Below are 19,328 nucleotides of genomic sequence, written 5' to 3'. Positions count from 1 at the left end.
TCCAAACTCCTCCTCCTTCATCTTCTTCTTCATCATAACCTTGGTTTCAAAAGACTGCTAGGAATCTGTCTAGCTTTCTAGATACTTAGGTATTCTATGCTGCAGCCATCCACCCTGATAGCACATGAGAATTGCACACAAACTGCTGATTGTGATCCTCTGAGCAAAATCTGCTATTCAGTAGGGAGGCTTGTGCTCTTGTTAACTCATCTACACAAGTTCATTAAAAATGCACTACGAATAAATGGATTATTACCAAAGCATAGCAAACTACATTGTTCATTCTTTACCTATCAGCAAATGGAGCTTTTCAATCTTCTTGGAAATAGCACTGCCAGTAGAGTAAAAGTTTTAGGGAGCATTAAAATGAAGGGAAATCTGGACTCTGGAAGCCATTTTGCAGGCCAGATTATCCATTTGGGAGACTTAATCTGGCCTGCAAAATGATACAAGTTAGTGGAGTACCTTTGTCAGTGAAACTCAGCAGCTGAATGCTGCTGTTTTTATTTTCCTTTGAGAATGGGGTTCTTAGCACAAGACCATACAGGAAGCCTCTGTCTGTGGATTCTCTAGCAGGTCTGTGCGAGAGAGGGAAAGCCGTACCCGGAAAAGCTCCAGCTCCTTCGATGTCTCGTCCAGCCCTTCCCTGCAAAGCCGCCCCCTGCCCCCAGAAGAAGTGAGGAGCCAGGCTTCTGATGACAGCTCTCTGGGCAAGATCTCCAACATCCTGATGATCCCACGGCCTCATCTGCACCAGTATGAAGTCAGCAGTTCCTTGGGTTACACGAGCACCCGAGGTTAGGCTGGAGGTGGGGGAGCAGGGGCAGCAATAGCAGCAGTGCCTGTTGAGTTTCCAGGCACTGTGCTTGCTTGGTAATTGCATGTAATTGCTAATGGGTGTTCTACTTTGGTATAGCCTCATTAATCCGGATTGCTCTTCACCTGTTCTCTTTCTCCTCTTGCAGTCACCCACTTGGCAGTTCTGCTTCCTCATTTTCCTTCCCTTTGAGGGTCACCTTAAAAACCATCCTCTGTAGATTGCATTTATCACAGTCTTTCTTCTCAGCTTTTGCCCTGTCACAGTTTGTTATATGGAATTCCCCACAGAGGCGTCCTGATGGCAATCGACTCATTACTACGGCTCTTTACAGATCTTCCCTTTATACCAGTGCCCTTGCCCTCTTTTTAGCATCTGCAAATAGTAGCTGTTATCCTACTTTCCTGCTCTGCTTATTAAATTGTTTGAAGAAGTCGGCTTTGTCTGAGAGCCCATCAGCACTTTTTGTTTACAGCCTCACTTCAGGGATAATTTGTAGCTTTTTGTGGTTCTTTCTTTTATGAAGTATTTTTGAGGACCTGCTAGAATAGGGAATTGGGCCTCAGCCCAGGAAGATTTTTCATCCTTAGTTCTTTGCCTGTTTTATTACTGTGACAAATACCTGAGAGGGAGCTATGAAAGTCTGCTATGGACAGTACAATCCTGAGTGGAGTTATGCTCTTCTGAGTCTACTGGAGTCCATGGAGTTTTAAGGTTATATCTCCATTGAGGAGTGCAATGAAAGTTGTTTGACACCTTTAAGATTCATAGGTGTGTTTCCTATAGGTGTGTCATAGGAAAGTTGTTTGACATCTTTAAGATTCATAGGTGTCTGCATTTGTGGACAGAACCCACTTTTATCAGGTGCATGAGTGTTTCATTCATTGAACAAAAACATACAGAAGGATACAAACAGAAAAGCAGGGACATTGTTAGAAAGAGAAATGAGAAATCTTGCATTCCAAGGCTGCTGCAGGTGCACTACATAGCGTAACAGATGAAAACAAGAACCAGACAAAAAGTAAAAGATCTCATAAGGGGTGTGTGTGTGTGAGAGAGAGAGAGAGAGAAAAAAACTCTTTAGATTGTTGATCAATTGGCAGAATATGGTGAATGGAGCTCCAAATCCTGGAAAGAGGGGCACTTACTTTCTGAGGTAGCCACCAAGTGTCCTTGTGAAGCCCAGACCTAATAGTGTTGATTATGTATGTGAATCCCAATTCAACAGCTTTTCATTCCTGTCATCTTTTGAAACCTGTCTGCTGAAATTTTGCAACATTTAATATAGTAATAAAATGTCCAGGGAGGTTGAAATACTTCCTACTGGTTTCTCAGTTAGTTATAGTGTATACAATTCTGCTTTCTTCATAGCCCATAAAACTTTATGCCACAACAAATCTGTGAGCCCTTACGGTACTCAAAACTCTTTAATGTGTTGCTCCTGCTGTCCTTAAGGATTGTTCAGAGGGCACAAAAGACTAGAAAGTACTTAAATACACGTTATAAAATTATCTTTAGTACTGACTGCAGTTACTATTTTTTGTTTGTGAACTCCCTTGAACTATGAACTTGTATTTTTAGCTGCAGTGCTAGTGCCGGGCAGGCCATTCATTTGTTTCCTCGGAATGGGCAAAGATGAGATGCTGGAGGGGAAAAAAATCACCTGGCTATCTCTCTGGCATTGGTTAATGTGGGATGGTAGCATCACCTTGGCTCTAAGGAATCAAATCAAAGGAATGCTGTAAATGTTATTTTTATGCTTTCATATGTTTATTCAGCTTTAATTTTAATTGTTTTAATAATGTGTTTTTGTTTGGTTTTAATGGCTTTTAATATGTGTTTTAATTTTATATGTTTCTAATCTGTTAGCCACTTTGATGACCATTGGTGGGACAGAAAGGCAGAATATAAGTTTTGTAAATGTATAAACCCCCCACTAGTGCCGGAGACAGTTATTTGCCTTCACATCATGCTCTGGCTGCATCTGTGTTTATTTGATGCATCTTCTGCTAACACATGGCTTTGTACTACAGATGCCTTAGAGAATATGCTGGAGGGTCAGCAGCGTGACTCCAGTGCACCTGGAAGGTTCCATGTTGGCAGTGCCGAATCCATGTTGCACATCCGTCCTGGTGGATATGCGCCTCAGCGGGCACTAATAAATCCCTTTGCCCCGTCTCGAATGCCCATGAAGCTGACATCCAATCGAAGGCGCTGGATGCATACTTTTCCCATGGGTAAGATTTTGAGATGACTCAAGATTTTCAAAAGTGGGCTAAACACAGTGTACTGTGTTCATAATTTCCTCCTAAATCCCCCCCAAACAGCATTTTTGTATGATACAGAAATGCTGGAAAAGAATCTTGAGATGGGATTATGAAGCTGCTATGCTTCGTTCCTGCTAGAAGGAGATATAAGTGATTGGCAAGGTGTCGCCAAGTAATTTGAATATATGGGTGCAAATGAAGAATTTTCAACTGATGAGGAGGGAGACAGAGTGAGGAAAAGAATGCCAGAAAGAGATAACACAAGATTTTGATCAGACTGGGGGTGGAAAAGCTTGGACCCTTTGATGTATTTCTTCATGTGAAATGCCCAGCAGTGACATGCTAGCCATAGGTGTCAAACACGGGGGCCCTCCAGATGTTATGGACTACAGTTCCCATCATCCCCTGCCAGCATGATGCTGGCAGGGGATGATGGGAACTGTAGTCCATAACATCTGGAGGGCCCCGAGTTTGACACTTGTGCGCTAGACCAAAGCAAAAGGAGGTAGACATGGGAAAACCATGCAAACTGTGCCTCCTCTTGCATGCTTTTAATTGCCAATCATGCTAAATGGCCAGTTTGGAAGCTCTGCTACAATGTGGAGATTTGTCTGTGTGTAGGGGGGGGGGGTTTCTTCTCAATTGGAGGGTAAACAACATGAGAAATCAGGAGGGAAAGAGCAAAGGATGATGAAAAATTTTGATCGGGCAGGTCCTTCTGGAGAAGCCATCCAGATTCATCACCAGACTCGACAGAACATGGCGGAGATGCAGGGCAGCGGGCAGAGAGACTGGACACACTCCTCAGCCGAGTTGTTGGAGCTCGCCTATCATGAGGCAGCTGGAAGGTAAAGCTACCCAAAAGGAATGTGCAAGAACTTTTCCTAACTTCACCAAAAAACAGGTCAAAAACACCCTCACTGAAAACTCTGTTGCCTATTGCAGCAAGAGTATAAGAATCCTTCTCCCACATACTCAATTTATCCAGCCTCCAGGATTTTTCCACTAGTTGCTTCTTGTTTGTTTGATAGGTTTGGATTTCAACACTAAAACTTGACACTTAGTGAAGTTCTTGCTGTTACCTTGTGATCTTTATGGGGCCATTAAAACAGTGATCATTTTGTAGATTTTAATTTTGTCTTTCCTCCAAGGAGCAAGCACATGGTTCTCTCTTCCCTTATTTCTTCCCTTATTTTATCCTCACAACAACCCCTTTGAGTAGGTTAGACTGAGTTCATGACTGATTTTGAATGTCATGGCTGAGTGAAGATTTGAACTGAAATCTCCTACGTCAGTGGTGGCGAACTTTTGGCACTCCAGATGTTATGGACTACAATTCCCATGGGTATTGTCGTTAACATCTGGAGTGCCAAAGGTTCGCCACCATAGTCCTACATTGTCATCTGACAGTAGAACCTCTGTGCCATATTAACTTATTTTGGGACCTGACGTGGCAATGTGGGGGTGCTTAGAGTGCACCTGACAAAGCACATGATCAGATTAACTGCTTTTTAATTGCGATACTTGAACTGGGCAAGTAATTTCCAGTCAATTACTCCCTTCTTTCTTCATGTACTTGCCAAGAGTTTCTGCCTCAGTATTCTACTTTAGAGCTTTAAGAGCCTGTGGAGCAGACGAATGGTCTGCCTTTCTTCAGTCATTTAGCAACTGTTTCCTTTCTTCCTTTCAGGCATGGAGTTTCTCGGCATCCAGATGACAGCAGTTCTTTCCTGAGTTTTAGTGGAATGGAAGATTATTCCAATCAGTTGATCAGCAGCAATGGTAACATAGACTGGAACCGTGGTGCAGAAAATATCAGTTAGAGTTGCAAATGGTTGTGTATGATGATAGCTGTCTCTTTCCAAACTGATCTGGTCTCATCCACAAAATATAGCCGCTTCTTCTGGCATTTTGCAGTAGCAGATCCTTGCACTTTTCAGTGGTTCCATTGACCTTCGGATATTGATTGTACCTGCAGGGAGGGTTCCTGGTCATTCCAGATTGAGTGGCAAGTGGCATTAGGATTGTTGATTGCCAAATGAAGCTTGCCTGGGCTCTTCTTTTTGCTTCTAGACTCTAAGGGAATCAGCTTTGCTGTCTTCTAACAATTTGACCTGTGGTTTTGGAAGATGATCCCTAAGGCAATCAGTTTGTTCTGTTGCACATTTCCAGTTGAAGAGAGTGAGGTTTGTGCAGGAGATGTATATTTTAAAGATCTATCATCTGCTTGTTGATGAGGACCCTGAAAACTGTTTCATGGTTGTTTCAGATGACATTACCAGGTGGACAATATTGTCAGACAATATCGGACAGTATTATGATATAAAATGTTACAGCTTCCATTTAAAAGCACACCGTTATTAGCATTCTCACAGATTGTGTGCTCCAGTTTCATCACTGGAAGGACTGTGGTGCTATTCTTGGGATTTTCTCATTTGGGCACCAGAATTCTTGGGCTAGCACTTCCTTACACGTGTAGATCTCAGCCAGCCTTCTGATGCATCCAAAAGCTTTCATTATTGGGCTGAGAACTTGTTTTAATTTGGAAAATTGAGGAAGGAGGTCACTGCTTCCCTGACAGTACAAGTCTGTTTCTCCTTCTTACAGGAATGAATATCAAAACCCAGAACAAGGATTCCAAGGAAGATGCTGTTTCTAATGCTGCGGATCCAAGTAAGAGCAGTGGTTGGTGGGTCAGAGAGGAGGTTGGTTTGTGTAGATGACGGGAAAAGCAAAGTGAAAAGTCAAGTCAGATGCTCATGAACCAACGTGTGAGCAGTTTCCTTTTCTTCCTCTCAGAGATAGCAAGTTTCAACATTATATATTTGGTTGCTTCCAAACTTACCCTTGTAAAAGCCAGTGTGGTACAGTTCCATGAGGAGAGACAAGGATACCCTCAAACACATTTCTGACTGTCTGGAAAGTTTGTCTGGGAGTAAGCAATTGTAGCAGAAATGGAACCAATTGCCTTTAAACTTTAAGTGGTGTTTCATTCCCAAATGGCATAAAATTGCAGAATATACACAATCTCCTAATGCATTGTGGATCCTTTTCCTGTTTGAGCGTTTCAGTAATTGATGCCAATAACTCCATTTAACTAAATGCTCTTGCTAGTAGACAATTTTCCTATGAAGAGGCGGAGTGGGTGTTTTGACTTGGCTGTTTTAAAAGATTCTGTTCTGAATTTTCAGAGGATGCAGAGAAGCGGGGGGGGGGGGGGCAAAAGTCCCAAGTATGTTATGCAAATTGGAAAACTTGATAAGACATACTATGGTGGAGGGATCCCCAATGTTTATGAGCCTTCAGGCTCCGTTGGAATTTTGAAAGAGGGTAGTAAGCACCACCCCAAAACGGCTTCTTCAGGAGGCAGAACTAAACTTAAAGTAACTGCCTGAAGAGGTGGAGCCAAACACAATACTTTCCTCCTCCCTTTGCAAAAAGAATTACAAAAGGAAAATAAAAAGAAATTCTGCTGGGGGAAGGAAAGGAGAAAGAGAAGAGGGAGGAAAGCCTGATGAAGGGTCAAAGGAATCACAAATCAGGAACTTCGGTACTCCTCCTGAGGCTGCTGTTGCAATTGCATCCATGGAAAGCGCTTTGATCTGGAAGAGGCAGCTGATAATAAGGCCTGGGTTACAAAGCCCCCTTTCCCCCTCCCCTCTCCAATCAAACACTTTCTGAGAAGGTAAACTATTGCCTGGGGAAATACCAGCTGGTACCACAATATATTATATCCTTACTATGCATGCAGGTTTTAAGATTGCCTGAGGGTGGGTTAAATCAACTGTAGCGGGGAGCGGGGACTCATAATGAGGTTGAAGGGAAGCCATTTGGGAATAGGCTCTTCAAAAATGCTAATTATTTTTTAAGTAGGTCTTAGTCGAAACGGAAGAGGAGAGACAACCATCTTACAAGAGGCATTTCTCCTTCACTTGCGTTCAGGACAGGATGCCTCTTAGATGGTGCCTGCGGCAAGCACTAAAAAGCATCTCCTAAGGATAGTATGTGCTGCTTCCGCTTAGCGATATGCCCATTTATGCAGATTTGGTCAGTTAATTAATTGACTCAGTCTGGAGCAATAAATTGCTTGAGATGTCTTTAACTGATTGGCATTCCTAGTATGAAGCTGGCTTAAGAGAAGTGAAGGATTCATGATTGTGAAGAAGTGTCTGTAGAAAGTTAGAAGAGCACCCATGATCTCAGCAGTTTCTTCCACTCTGTGTCAGCTTTCTGTTTCTCTGTATGGAGTCCTTTGTCCTTGTTACCCAGTATTCTACACTTCCCTTATTTTTTGGCAAAGACTTGCGCATTTTACCATGGCCCCACCACAACCTACCATATATCACAACATAATACATTGATTTTAAGGACAATAACAGGACCTTGCTGAAAAAAACCCAGGAAACACCTAGTCCCAGATCTTACTTCCAGCAGAGGTTAGCTGTGCCCAGGAAGCCCCGTAGCAAGGGGTAAAACAGCACAGTGCCACAACATGGAGGTTTTGTTAGCTATCATCACTAATGGCCTTTGACAGACCTTCATTCCATGATTTTGTGCAATCTTCTTTTTGAAGCCTTCTAAGCTGGTGGCCCATCAACATGAGTCATGGAGGTGAATTACGTGCTCTGTCTTTATTGCCCATCAATTTCAGAGGGTACCCCTGAGCAGGTGCGTAGCTGCAGTGGGAACATTGGGTCGGCTTGTCCCAGGCGGCGCCATTGCAGTCCCATGGGGAGGCGGGGGAGGGGTGTTTTGGGGGAGGAGAGGGTGTACGCGGGCAGTTCATGCCCCGGGCACAGTTCCCCTCTGTTCATCACTCCCCCTGAGATCATATAGTGTAGAAGAGGGAGACAAAAATTCTCTCTTCCCACCTGCTTCACCTCTTCTTAATGCTATAAACCTTCCCATCTTAGTCAGCTTTTATTGAAACTCGAAAGCTCCTGACTCCCTAGCCTTTCTCTGCAGGGAAAAATACTCAATCCCTTTGATCATTTTGATTGACCTTTTCCCCCCCTCTGGGTGGGGTGACCAGAATGGCACAGAGAATTTTAAATGTTATTTCACCATAGGTTTTTAAGAGTGTTACAGTGTTGGCTGTTGTGCAAGGAAAGCTGTTTTACACATCCCTGAGAGGACATACTCTTTTAACTCATAATTTCTGAATATACTCAGGACCTTGATAAATTTTATCAAAAGCTTCTCAGTTTATGTCTACTGGATTTCCATGTTTATAATTCTGTTGACACTCTCAGATAGTTCTGAATAGTTGGTGAAGCAGAAGCCGTGCTGTTTCTTCTTTTGCAAGGCATATATATTTCAGTAACTGTTGCTTCAGTAATGTTTTCTGCCCATTTGCTTGGAAGAAGGTTTAAACTAATTCCTGTAACTTCTTGGTTCCCTCCTTCTCTGGCTCCTTTTAACAAAGCATTAGAGCAGCTATCTTCAGTTTCTCTGGTAATTGGCATTTGCTTTCATGCCTAATTTGGAAAGTCAGAAAGATAGGATTGTCTATCCTGGCACAGTCTCTGTAGTCTTTGATTTATACTATTGTATCATGACTAAAGGCTATCCCAAGGGTAACTTTATTGCTGTTCCCTGTACTTTAGGTACATCTTTTCAGAAGGCAATACAGATTGATAAATAGATTCCCTTTCCAAGGAGTAACCAACAGTCTTCATCTCTCTCATGACTGTTGAAGTAGATCTTTCTTCTTGTCCTGATTTCTGAAATTTCTATGTTAAGCTCACAAAGAAAATGTGGCCAAGGTTAAAGCCCATTACAGCCATGCTGGAGGAGTCTGATATCCCAGACCGCAAAGTTGACATGGAAGATCTACCTCAAGACATGTTTATAACTCTCAAATTAAGCTGTGCTTCTTCAGTGATACACTATCTTTGAACCGGGTGTCCACATGCTCCACCCTGATTTACATGAGTACTAGCTGGTTTGAAAAAGGTTGTCTTTTCTTTCACATCAAGCCTCTAGGATTAAAAAGGGAACGTTCAGTATAGGGGGAATTGCCTTGATTCCAAGCAGGCCGTTATTATCAGTTCCTTAAATTGTACGTGTAGTTCTGGAGCAAATGATGGCTTTGAATTTCTCTTTGAAGGTATTTCTCCGGTGTTGAGGGCCAAGGCTTACCCAAAACAGGGACATTTTTTGCAAGATCCCGTTTTCCCTCTTGTTTCTTGTGGATAGGAGTTTATTCTCTCTTGGATTAGATCCAGCATCCTAGAACCAACTGTCAGGGTTTGAGGTTCTACATATCAGATAGATGCTGCACCTTCTAATAGAGGGACATCTCTTAGACCTTGTCTGGTTATCCTGAAACTTACTTCTACACAGATTCATCTCCTCTTCCTTCATCTGCAACTTGATGATACATAATCATGTTGTCCAAACAACGCAGCATCTCCAACACATGTCAGCAATTAACTAGGTCCCTACAGAGAATATTTGCTAGGAATGTGTTCTGTTTTCTTGACTGTTTTGAAAAAAATCAAAGCCATCTTGGATCTCAAGGAAGCCACGAGAGATTCTTGATCCAGAAAAAAAATTCATTGGGGGACCTCCTGACCAATCTTGAGGCTGGGTCTGCATGTATCCCCAGGATCAATACTGTTTTCAGAAGCTTATGCTGCCCATAATATACCATGCCAAAAGAGCAGCACTTCCTTGATGTTTGTAGAGCTCTCAAGTTTCACACAGATTAGACAAAGAATGTTATGAATGCCATGGCCCCCCAAAAAGGCAAGTGCTACATCAAATCAAGCCTGAACTGTCCCTGGAAGCTAAAATGACTAACTGAGGCTATCATACTTTGCTCACATTATGAGAAGAGAAGAGACACTGGAAAAAGCAATAATGCTAGGAAATGTTGAAGACAGCAGGAAAAGAAGACGACTCAACATGAAATGGATTGACTCAGTGAAGGAAGCCACAGCAGGACTATTAGCAATAGGATGTTTTGGAGAACATACATTCATAGGTTGTCATTAGTTGGAAATGGCTTGATAGCATTTAACACATACACGAGGAAACATGGCTATTTCATTGGAAAGCAGCGTATTGTTTTCCTGTCTGTGCATATAATATAGACATAGTGTACTATTTTTCAAATCTGGCAATTCCTGAAGGTATTATTGCTCACTCATAAAAGAGATGGTATCTTCAACATCACATGAGAGAGCAACACCTTAGAGGAGATCTATAGAGCAGCCAAGTGATTCTTCTATTCCTTCACACGTAACTAAAAAAAATATGACACTTTTGCCTTTGTATAGGCAACCTTTGGATGTAGAAATTCTAAACTAAGAATGATTGAGATGCCAGGGGATTTGGACACAGCAGAGAGTACTTTTTGTTCCACCCAAGGATATATTGTGCTTCTGCTTTCCAAACAACCCCCATCTATCCACACATAGAGAAAAGGAAGTTCTCACTTTGTGAGCATCTTGTTGATTGGAATTCATTCAACCATACTTGCTCAGTTCCTGAGAATGTCCTTGTTTTCTCAGTATGATTTCAGTCTGTGAGCTTTGTTGAGAAATAACCGTTTCTCACTTTTGCAAGGTGTTCAGGTTTTGTTTTTTTTAGTTATAGCTCAGGTTTAGTTCACGGGCTTCCTTGAAGTCTGGAAGCTTGTTGCTTTGCCCCGCCTACTGGTCCCAGCAAACAGAGCCTAGCCCAAATGAAAATGAACATAAGAATTAGAAGTTCACCAGGTAAGAACTTCCTTTAGAAATTCAGATGTTCATTTCTGCCTTTCTCTGCTATATTTTTGTTTTGGACAACTTGGAGAATGTCCCTTTCTTTTTTTTTTCCTCTGTTGCCACTGTGCACTCCTGTAAAACGTGGTCATTTTTTTCTGTCTCTTCTTCCTTCCGCTGTATCTGGCATTCATCCAATAGGAGGGCCTGGTCTTAATTGTCTGGTCTGGGCTTGAAATATTGGTGTTGTCTTGTGTTTTTTGTTATTCTTGGTACGCTTAATAATGGTGTTAATTCTGCTGCAGCTGTATTGGCTTGAGTATATAATCAACAGACAATTTATTAACTTTTGAGTCCCACTTGCATGATGGGAGTGAATTGGCATGGGCGCTGCATTGTTTAACAATCTCTGTCTTTCTTTTCCCTCTCTCCCTCCCTTCTTCCCTTTCCTTGATGATTTTCATTCCCCCAACCCAACATGCATCTTTTCATGCCTTTCCCATTTGCTTCTGTGGCACCTTCCTCTTTTTTTCTTTCTGTTTCTGGCTCCTGATATATCCCCCCCCCCCCCCAATTGATGCCCTGATTGCCTTCCGCTCTGTGATGAAACGAGGCAGTTCTGACACTGTCTGCTCCCCCTGTAGTGCCAGGCTTCTGTTGCACAGTCGGAGTGGACTGGAAGTCTCTCACCACTCCGGCATGCCTCCCCCTCACCACCGATTACTTCCCAGATCGTCAAAGTCTACAGAATGACTACACTGAAGGTTGCTATGACCTGCTTCCTGAGGCTGATCTAGACAGGTATGTGCCTTCTGCTCTGTGGGATTGCATAAACAGTCTTGTCAGTAACATTGAAACTTACTTCTTTTCGGCCACCCAGGTCTGAGTCAAAATATCTAGCTGCTGGAGAGGGGGTAAGCGTTTGGAGCAGAGAGTTTCGCAGGCAGTTGCATTTCCTCTATGGGTTCCCTGTCCGCTCATAAGCAGAGCTGTGCGTTCTCTTGCCCTTAAAAACTAGTGTGTCCACACTTGTTCTGCAGTAGTTTTGTAATGATACTACTTGGCTATTATTAACACTTGTATGTATTTTGCAAAGTTGCATATAAAAAGATACATGTTTGGTCTATGTGTATTAGTTTGGAGTTCTGTCTAAACATTTGTGGTCTTCTAGGTCACCTGCATGATAGAGTGTAGTTTTGAAATCCTGTTCCAACCATCCTGGAGAAGGTAGTGAATTAAGTAGGGAACTGGTGTTGCAGTCACCAGACAGCTGGCTTGGCATTGCCTGAAATGTCATTGCTTGTCTTGGCAGGGTTTGGGTTTTTTCAATTCAATGTTTGGGTTCCTTGCCTGAACGGCCCAGGCTAACCCACTCTCATCAGATCATGGAAGCTAAGCAGGGTCAGTTCTGGTAAGCACTTGGATGGGAGACCACCCAAGGAAGTCCAGGATTGTCATGCAGAGGCAGGCAATGGCTAACCAGCTCTAAGCATCTCTTGCCTTGAAAACTCTGTGGAGCTGTCATCAAGCTGCTGCAACTTGATGGGGGTTGGAAATCATGGGATACTCACAAGCAGTTTGTTTCTGGATATGTTCAGGACATAAGATCCCAGCAACGTCAGGTCCAATTCTTAATGAGGGCTTTTTTCAGGGTTTCCCCAATCCTGATTGATTATAAAATGCAAGGCCAAGGGGATGAACTTCCTGGTCACCTGTGACGAATTTCTTCCACTCAGGAGGGATGAGGAAGGTGTTCAGATGACTGCCCACCAGGTGTTTGAGGAATTCATCTGCCAGCGTCTCATGCAGGGGTACCAACTGATTGTGCAAAGTAAACCTCAGAAGCCAGCTGCAGCTGTCCAACCCCCACTCAGCAGCAGCCCTTTGTATAGCCGAGGTGAGCTGCTAAATCTTCCTTGTTCTTCCTATGCAAGCAGGAACATGAACTGGTTCCTCTTTTCCTGTCTATTTGTTCAGAATAGTGAGATCCTAGAATGCCCTGTGGAGCATCTGATTGCAAGGGATTATATTTTACAATGGTCCACTATCTGCAATTAAAAAGCTAAAGCAGGTTTTCTTCTTGATGTGATTTTTTAAAATGTAAGTATATTCAATGTAGGTGCTTGCCATCTGAAGTGATACGGTCCATTTTGTCACCTCCTGCTGCATGTGTAGAGCATGTGTAGACCAGGCCAAGCCAGCCTTTTAGAGATAGGTTCTGGTTGCTACCTCACAGTCAGGTAGACATCTAGGGGCCCCTAGACATCTTGGGGCCTATCACTGAGGTAGAAGTCAGGATGTCAGCATTGTGCTCTTTTGAAACTTGTTTCAGTGAGACTTATGCAGGAGGGCTGACTGGTAGCTTATGTCCTGTGGGTCAGACCCACTTGTTATGCCACAGTCTGCTTGCTTCAAGGTGTTCAGTGAAAACTGAGAATCTTGCCAGCGAGGGAGATTTAAAGTCCATACACTTTGAAGTTCTTCCCTTACTATGGAATACAGGGATATGGCAGAGTTCTGTTGGGCAGACTCAGAAGATGAGTGTTTTCTCGCCTTCTCTCTGTGGTCTGCAACTAGGACTTGTGTCACGAAATCGACCCGAAGAGGAAGATCAGTACTGGCTGAGCATGGGCCGGACCTTCCATAAAGTGATCCTTAAGGACAAAATCATTACCGTCACTCGCTATCTGCCAAAGTGAGTACTTGTTCCAGTCGTCATGTGGACTCATTGCTCTCCAACCACCTGTGTAAGACCAGGCTTCTCATGGCATGCTTGGCTTTGTATTCCATAGAGAAGAGGCAGCACCCATCAGTGAATGGGAGTGATTCAGGCCCAAAAGAGCTGTGCTTTGTTCTCTGTTACGTACAAAGAAAGCTGGGATCTTGGGACAAATGGAACTCCAGTATATAGACTAGCAGTTTTACATTTAAAAAGTTAGAGAGTTGAAGGGATTTACTCTGCTCCTTTTTAGGTATCCATATGAATCTGCTCAGATCAACTACACCTACAGTTTGTGCCCTTCCCACTCTGACTCCGAATTTGTCTCCTGCTGGGTGGAGTTCTCCCACGAGAGGCTGGAAGAATACAAGTGGAATTACTTGGACCAGTATATCTGCTCTGCAGGTTCAGAAGATTTCAGGTAAGCAGAGCCATAGTTCTGTCTGTCCTGTGCTCTGCTATTTTTCCATGCATGTCTACAGATTGTCCAGCTCTATTTGAGGAGCTCGTGGCTTTTTGTAAGACCATAGGAAGACCACCTAACAGAAAATTTAGGAGTTTGGTGATGCTGTTGATATCAAGTTTAATCACTTTTTGTTATCTAAAGGCAGTTCAAGGACCAATGAGCGAGGATTTGCCTTTTTCTTTTCCTGTATTGATTCTGTCCAGTTGAATGGGATGAAGTCCCAGAGCAGTATATTTCTTTATTGAGAATTGGGATTGATTGAAGTTGCATCTGGAACTGTATAAGCAGAATGAGTCTTGAAGTACTTTAAGCATTAATAGATTTATTGAAGCATAAGTCTTTGTGAGCGAGAGACTCAGCTCATATTTTTGCGAACAAGCACAGAGGGGAAAACGTTTAATAGGGAGTTTAAAGGTCATTAGATGAAAGTAGTGTTGTTTGAGACATATCTTTTCAAAACTTCAGAGTATACAAGATAGCATATTAACCATTCAAAGCAGCTGTCATTGGTAATAACAGGGTCTATCTAGTTAACACCTATACCAGCTAAGAAAGATGCCAACTCAGATTAATCTCTGGCTAATACAGAAGAATCTGTTGATAAATTGTAGTTGAGCAATTTCTCACTAGAGTGTCGCTTTGTTGTTTTTTAATTGAAGGTTGATACGTTTCAGGAACTGTAAGAGGGTTGTTTTACTGTTGAAATAAGCTCTTTATAGCCGTGCTGGTCCAAAAACAAAATCCAGAATCATTAACCCAGTCCATTTAATATCTGGTTTAGAGAGAGGTTGGAGACACTTGTTTGTCTTGTGTGTTTTTCCTGCAAAACCTAATCATCTTGTTGCCTCTTGGTCTGAGAAGCATTAGGTGTAACTTGAGACCAGTGCCCTTTGAGCTTGCTTTGCATCCGTCATGCAATCCAACTAATACAGCCCCCACCACCACCTTTTTAGACCATTGATGCCCACTTGCAGATTGGTACCTGCAGAAGCCTCTGCTGACATGAGCAGAGTTGTAATGTTGGAACACAGGGAGAGAGGTGGTCCTGCAAACAAGAGGGGCCAAGGCCATGAAGGACTTCATATGTGACAGTCAGTACCGTAAATGGAGCTTCGATAACAAGTGGGCAGTCAATGGAGAGTCTGCAGAATGAGAGCAATGTGCATGCTCCATCTAGCTCCCACTAATAGTTGAGCTGTGGCATTCTGGACCAGCGGGGAGATCAGCGCATTACAGTTGTACAGTCTCAGTGTTAAAATTTTGAGCAGTTTCATCTCTAGATAAAATGTTCTTGCTGTGATTATCCTGTTCTGAACCAATTAAAATTGCAATACAAAAAATTGTAGTTGAACTCTCGGTAGTTCCTTCTCTGCCAGAGTTGTGAACAGCTTGGAAAGAAGCTCTCCTCTAGAAAGGAAGAGAGAGCTGTATGGAGAGATTATTAGCTTGCCAACAACCCACTTTTCTTTGGTAAGCAAGAATCCAAACAGTTAAAAATCACAGTTTCTTCCTAGGTCTCTTTTAGACAGGCAAGTTAGTAAAATGTTCTTTGAGCTTGTAATGTTGTTCACCTGTTAGCAGTTGGTTTACTCTCTTTATTGCATTTGAATGCCTTGCGAGAAACGTGTGTTTAGCCATTAGGTGCTCATTAAAATTGTATAGGGTATAAAGTGTTCTGCGTGATGTATTTTTTCCCCTTCCCTTTTTCCTATATGCAGCCTCATTGAGTCGCTGAAATTCTGGAGGACACGCTTCCTTCTGCTGCCAGCCTGCGTCAGTGCCACAAAGCGCATTACAGAGGGTGAAGCGCATTGTGATGTGTATGGTGACAAGCCCCGCTCAGATGAGGAGGAATGGCAGCTCTTAGATGGCTTCATCCGCTTCGTGGAGGGGCTGAACCGTATTCGCAGGCGTCACCGATCAGACAGGATGATCCGGGTGAGCCAGTAATTTTGAGCAAAGTTGTGTGAATTTCAGAGCCGTTTCAGACACTGTGCAGGACAATTTTGGGTTTACCACTGGATATACACTTGACAAAGAGCTCCACCCATTCTTGGTTCTCTGATGAGTGTGACTGTACTATGCACATATCTGTCTGATTCACATTGTCTAGATTTAAACTAGACCTTACTTGCATCTGACAGAGTGGACTCTAACCCATAAAAGCTTATACTATAATAAAAATATGTATACCAACTACCGGTTATTCAAACCACTTTAGTTGTGCATATAAAGGTAGAATTCATAAAGAAAGATGGCACCATAAACACAACTGTGGCGCACAACAGTTCAGATGCATTCAGGAAATCTTTCTATAAAAACATAAGGAAATAGAGAATGCTCTTAAGTCATGTGATGAAGTTCCACTTCTGAAGCTGGGAGGTGTGTCATGGCCATAATTTGTCAGCCGAGAGTACATGGAACTATTTAAAAGAATAGAATAGAATCTTTATTGGCCAAGTGTGATTGGACACACAAGGAATTTGTCTCCGGTGCATATGCTCTCAGTGTACATAAAAGAAAAATACATTTGTCAAGAATCATAAGGTACAACACTTAATGATTGTCATATAGGTCTAGTAAGCAATCAGGAAACAATCAATAGTAACGAAACCATAAAATGTAAAATCATAAAATAAAATGAATTAAAATGAAATGTCAGCACAGGCTTTAGCTACTCTAAAGTCTCTGAAGGAACAGTAGTAGTATAAATCTGACAAACAAATATATTCCAAAGCATTTTGTGCTGGAACTGCTTTTCATCGGGGATATGGCAAGAGCCAAGTACAACTCCTTTGAGTAGCTGTCAAAGGGTACATTTGAATTGTGGACTTCAACTAGTTTAAATGTCATCCTTGCCCCGAAAACCTGGGAACTGAAGTTCAGGGCCTGGGAAGGGAGTTGCACCAACAATGAGAAACCACAAAATTCCATCCCTGTGTAGAAGTTACCCACAGTTCCCAGAGGAGTGTTTTCATTGGTTTTGGAAAATACATGAAAAAATTGGTTTATAGTACAGGTAAGTCCACAGATTTTTTCAATCACTATAATATTCTCCTGGTGAAGAGTAAACTGCTGAAGTTATATAATGACTTTGCCCCCTCTCCTTTTTTCCATTTAGAAAAATGCTGTGAAAGGCTTACAAATGGTGGGTTCACTGTCCACTCATTCATTGGAACCATCTGGGCCTCCTCCTGTTGGCAAGAAGGGGACCTCTGCACTTTCAGCTCTGTTGGAGATGGAGGCTAGTCAGAAGTGAGTCCCATCAATCAACCAATCTAGGACAATCCAAAAGAACCTTTTTTAAAAACAAGGAGACTGAACCCTACAGATGTTTCTCCTTGGTAGTTCCTGTTCTCTGATCCTGGTTTTCCATGTTCCTTGATTGCAATATTCTTTTGGGGGAAAAGATGACACGTTTAGAAAGTGTGACACATTAGAAAAGATGACACATTAGAAAGTGTGGACTTTCTAATTACTGGTAATCATTTCACAGAAACAAAGAGACAATGTACGTTATAAGGTGATTCAGGTAAAAAGTTTCATGTTTAAGTCTAGAAAGATGCGTGAATCCTGCTACTACCATTTGAATTCCAGTCTCAGCCTCCCAACCAGCTTGGGTTGAAGACACTTTGGATTTGTCTGAGTCCTAAACCTCTAAAAGGTAACTGTGACTTTATGGGTTTCAAACAATTTATTAGGGAGCACATTTGTAAGAAGGCTGAAGCCTCCAATATTGAAGATTCAGTTAGCCATTTCAATGTGTTATTTTGCTACTTTTTAGTCTTTGTTTTAGTTTGTAATATTATCTTTTTTTATATGTGTGTTTTAATATATGGCTTAATTTGTCTTAGGCCCTTTCTGCATGAGTGCTGAGGGGGGGTTGCCGGTGCACCCCTGTGGGACCGTTCGCATGGATGGTCCCACCTGAAGTAGCTGCATGGCAAGAGCAGCCTTTGCACAGGCTGCTCAGCTCCCAAACGCTGTTTTTTCACTTCCCATCGCTCTCTGTCACATTGTGGAGGTTAGGGGACATCACTTCCTGGCTGGTGAGCTGCACGGTAACCTGGAGAATGAGGCCAGGGGTGTGTGTCTCCTGGCCTGCACAACACGACAGAAGGCGACGGGAGGTAAGCAGTGTTTGGGAGGGCCGGGGGAGAAACGCCAGCTTCCACCCGGTGCCATTTTTCATGGCACCAAATGGAAGCTGGCGTTTGCAAAAAACCTCGCTCCCTGAGCGAAGTTCAAAAACACCATTTTGGCGGGAACTGAGCGCCGCTGCAGCGATTTGGCAGCGGCAGCAAAGCTGCCGCTTTTGGCCCGTGCAGAAAGGGCCTTAGTTAAGCTCTGATGTCTGTGTGTTGTGTTCTGTTTCCCCTCTTGCCCACCAGAGCGGTATAACAGCTAATTTCTTCATGTGCTTAATTTATTATTCATATTGAATATTCACCATTCAGTAATTGGAATTCACATGCTAGCAGCAGAATCAAATTGTAGGTTAATGTTAGGGGTTTTGTTATGCCCTGATCTGGAAAGAGGACTGTCTTTATGTTCTGATGTACCTGTCCCTTGTTTTCCAGGACCCTGGGTGAACAGGCAGCAGTGGCAGCTGGAAAAAGCTGTGTCCAGCCAGTGGAAAGTGGCAGTGTTGCCCTTACACCCACCTATGTGGATAGTCCACGCAAGGTAAAGACTTACTGGGCCACTTAAACAGGGAGGGAAGTGCTGATTGTTGGCCCAGTACATGTGACTAGCACAGATCTATAAAACTAATATTTCTGAATATTTCTGACCTAACCTGTCACTAATAGGCATGACTGTGTTGTCCATTTTATTAGAATTCAGGTTCAGGACAGTTTATTTATTTATTCATTCAATTTATATGCCGCTCTTCCAAATTGGCTCAGAGCGGCTCACACCATAAAATACAAAAATATACAATTTCATCTAAAATACTGAAATATACTACTATAACTACTAACTGCTTAAACAACTAATTCATCCAGTCTAAAAACAAGCGACCGAAACAATATCCTCTCATGCTCCCACCCTCCTAGGAATGTCCAGCAATAATACAATACAGATGGCGGACTTAGAGGAAACAAGAAGACCAGTCATTTATAAATGAAGATCCATCATGCAAGCATTTAAAAATATTTGTAGCACTATTTAGTTTTCATGTGGCTTGTTCATTGTGGCTGTAGCAGCCCCGACATCTTTTGTGCTCAGGCATCCCAATGTTTTTCCAACTCAGTTGCTCAGAAAGGCTGATACAGCATGGGTTTATTTAAAAACTGCATGCTCCATCTTTTATCCTGATAAAATGGGGAGCTAAGGCAGCTTACAATCA

At 42.6% G+C, this 19,328-nt stretch overlaps 1 protein-coding gene across 1 annotated transcript in view; it reads left to right on the top strand.

Moving 5' to 3' along the window:
* The window catches only part of DEPDC5 (DEP domain containing 5, GATOR1 subcomplex subunit), a 62,471-nt gene that overhangs the window by 25,203 nt on the left and 17,940 nt on the right, over positions 1–19,328 (top strand). The window contains 12 exon segments of the mRNA XM_048514959.1: positions 577–797; positions 2,851–3,054; positions 3,797–3,932; positions 4,775–4,866; positions 5,692–5,757; positions 11,411–11,594; positions 12,530–12,690; positions 13,371–13,488; positions 13,766–13,933; positions 15,697–15,916; positions 17,100–17,233; positions 18,559–18,664. Of these exon segments, the coding sequence (XP_048370916.1) occupies positions 577–797; positions 2,851–3,054; positions 3,797–3,932; positions 4,775–4,866; positions 5,692–5,757; positions 11,411–11,594; positions 12,530–12,690; positions 13,371–13,488; positions 13,766–13,933; positions 15,697–15,916; positions 17,100–17,233; positions 18,559–18,664 (1,810 nt within the window).

This window comes from Sphaerodactylus townsendi, linkage group LG13 (assembly GCF_021028975.2).
Source record: "Sphaerodactylus townsendi isolate TG3544 linkage group LG13, MPM_Stown_v2.3, whole genome shotgun sequence".
Classification (NCBI taxonomy): Eukaryota; Metazoa; Chordata; class Lepidosauria; order Squamata; family Sphaerodactylidae; genus Sphaerodactylus; species Sphaerodactylus townsendi.
This window is presented reverse-complemented; position numbering and strand designations above follow the sequence as displayed.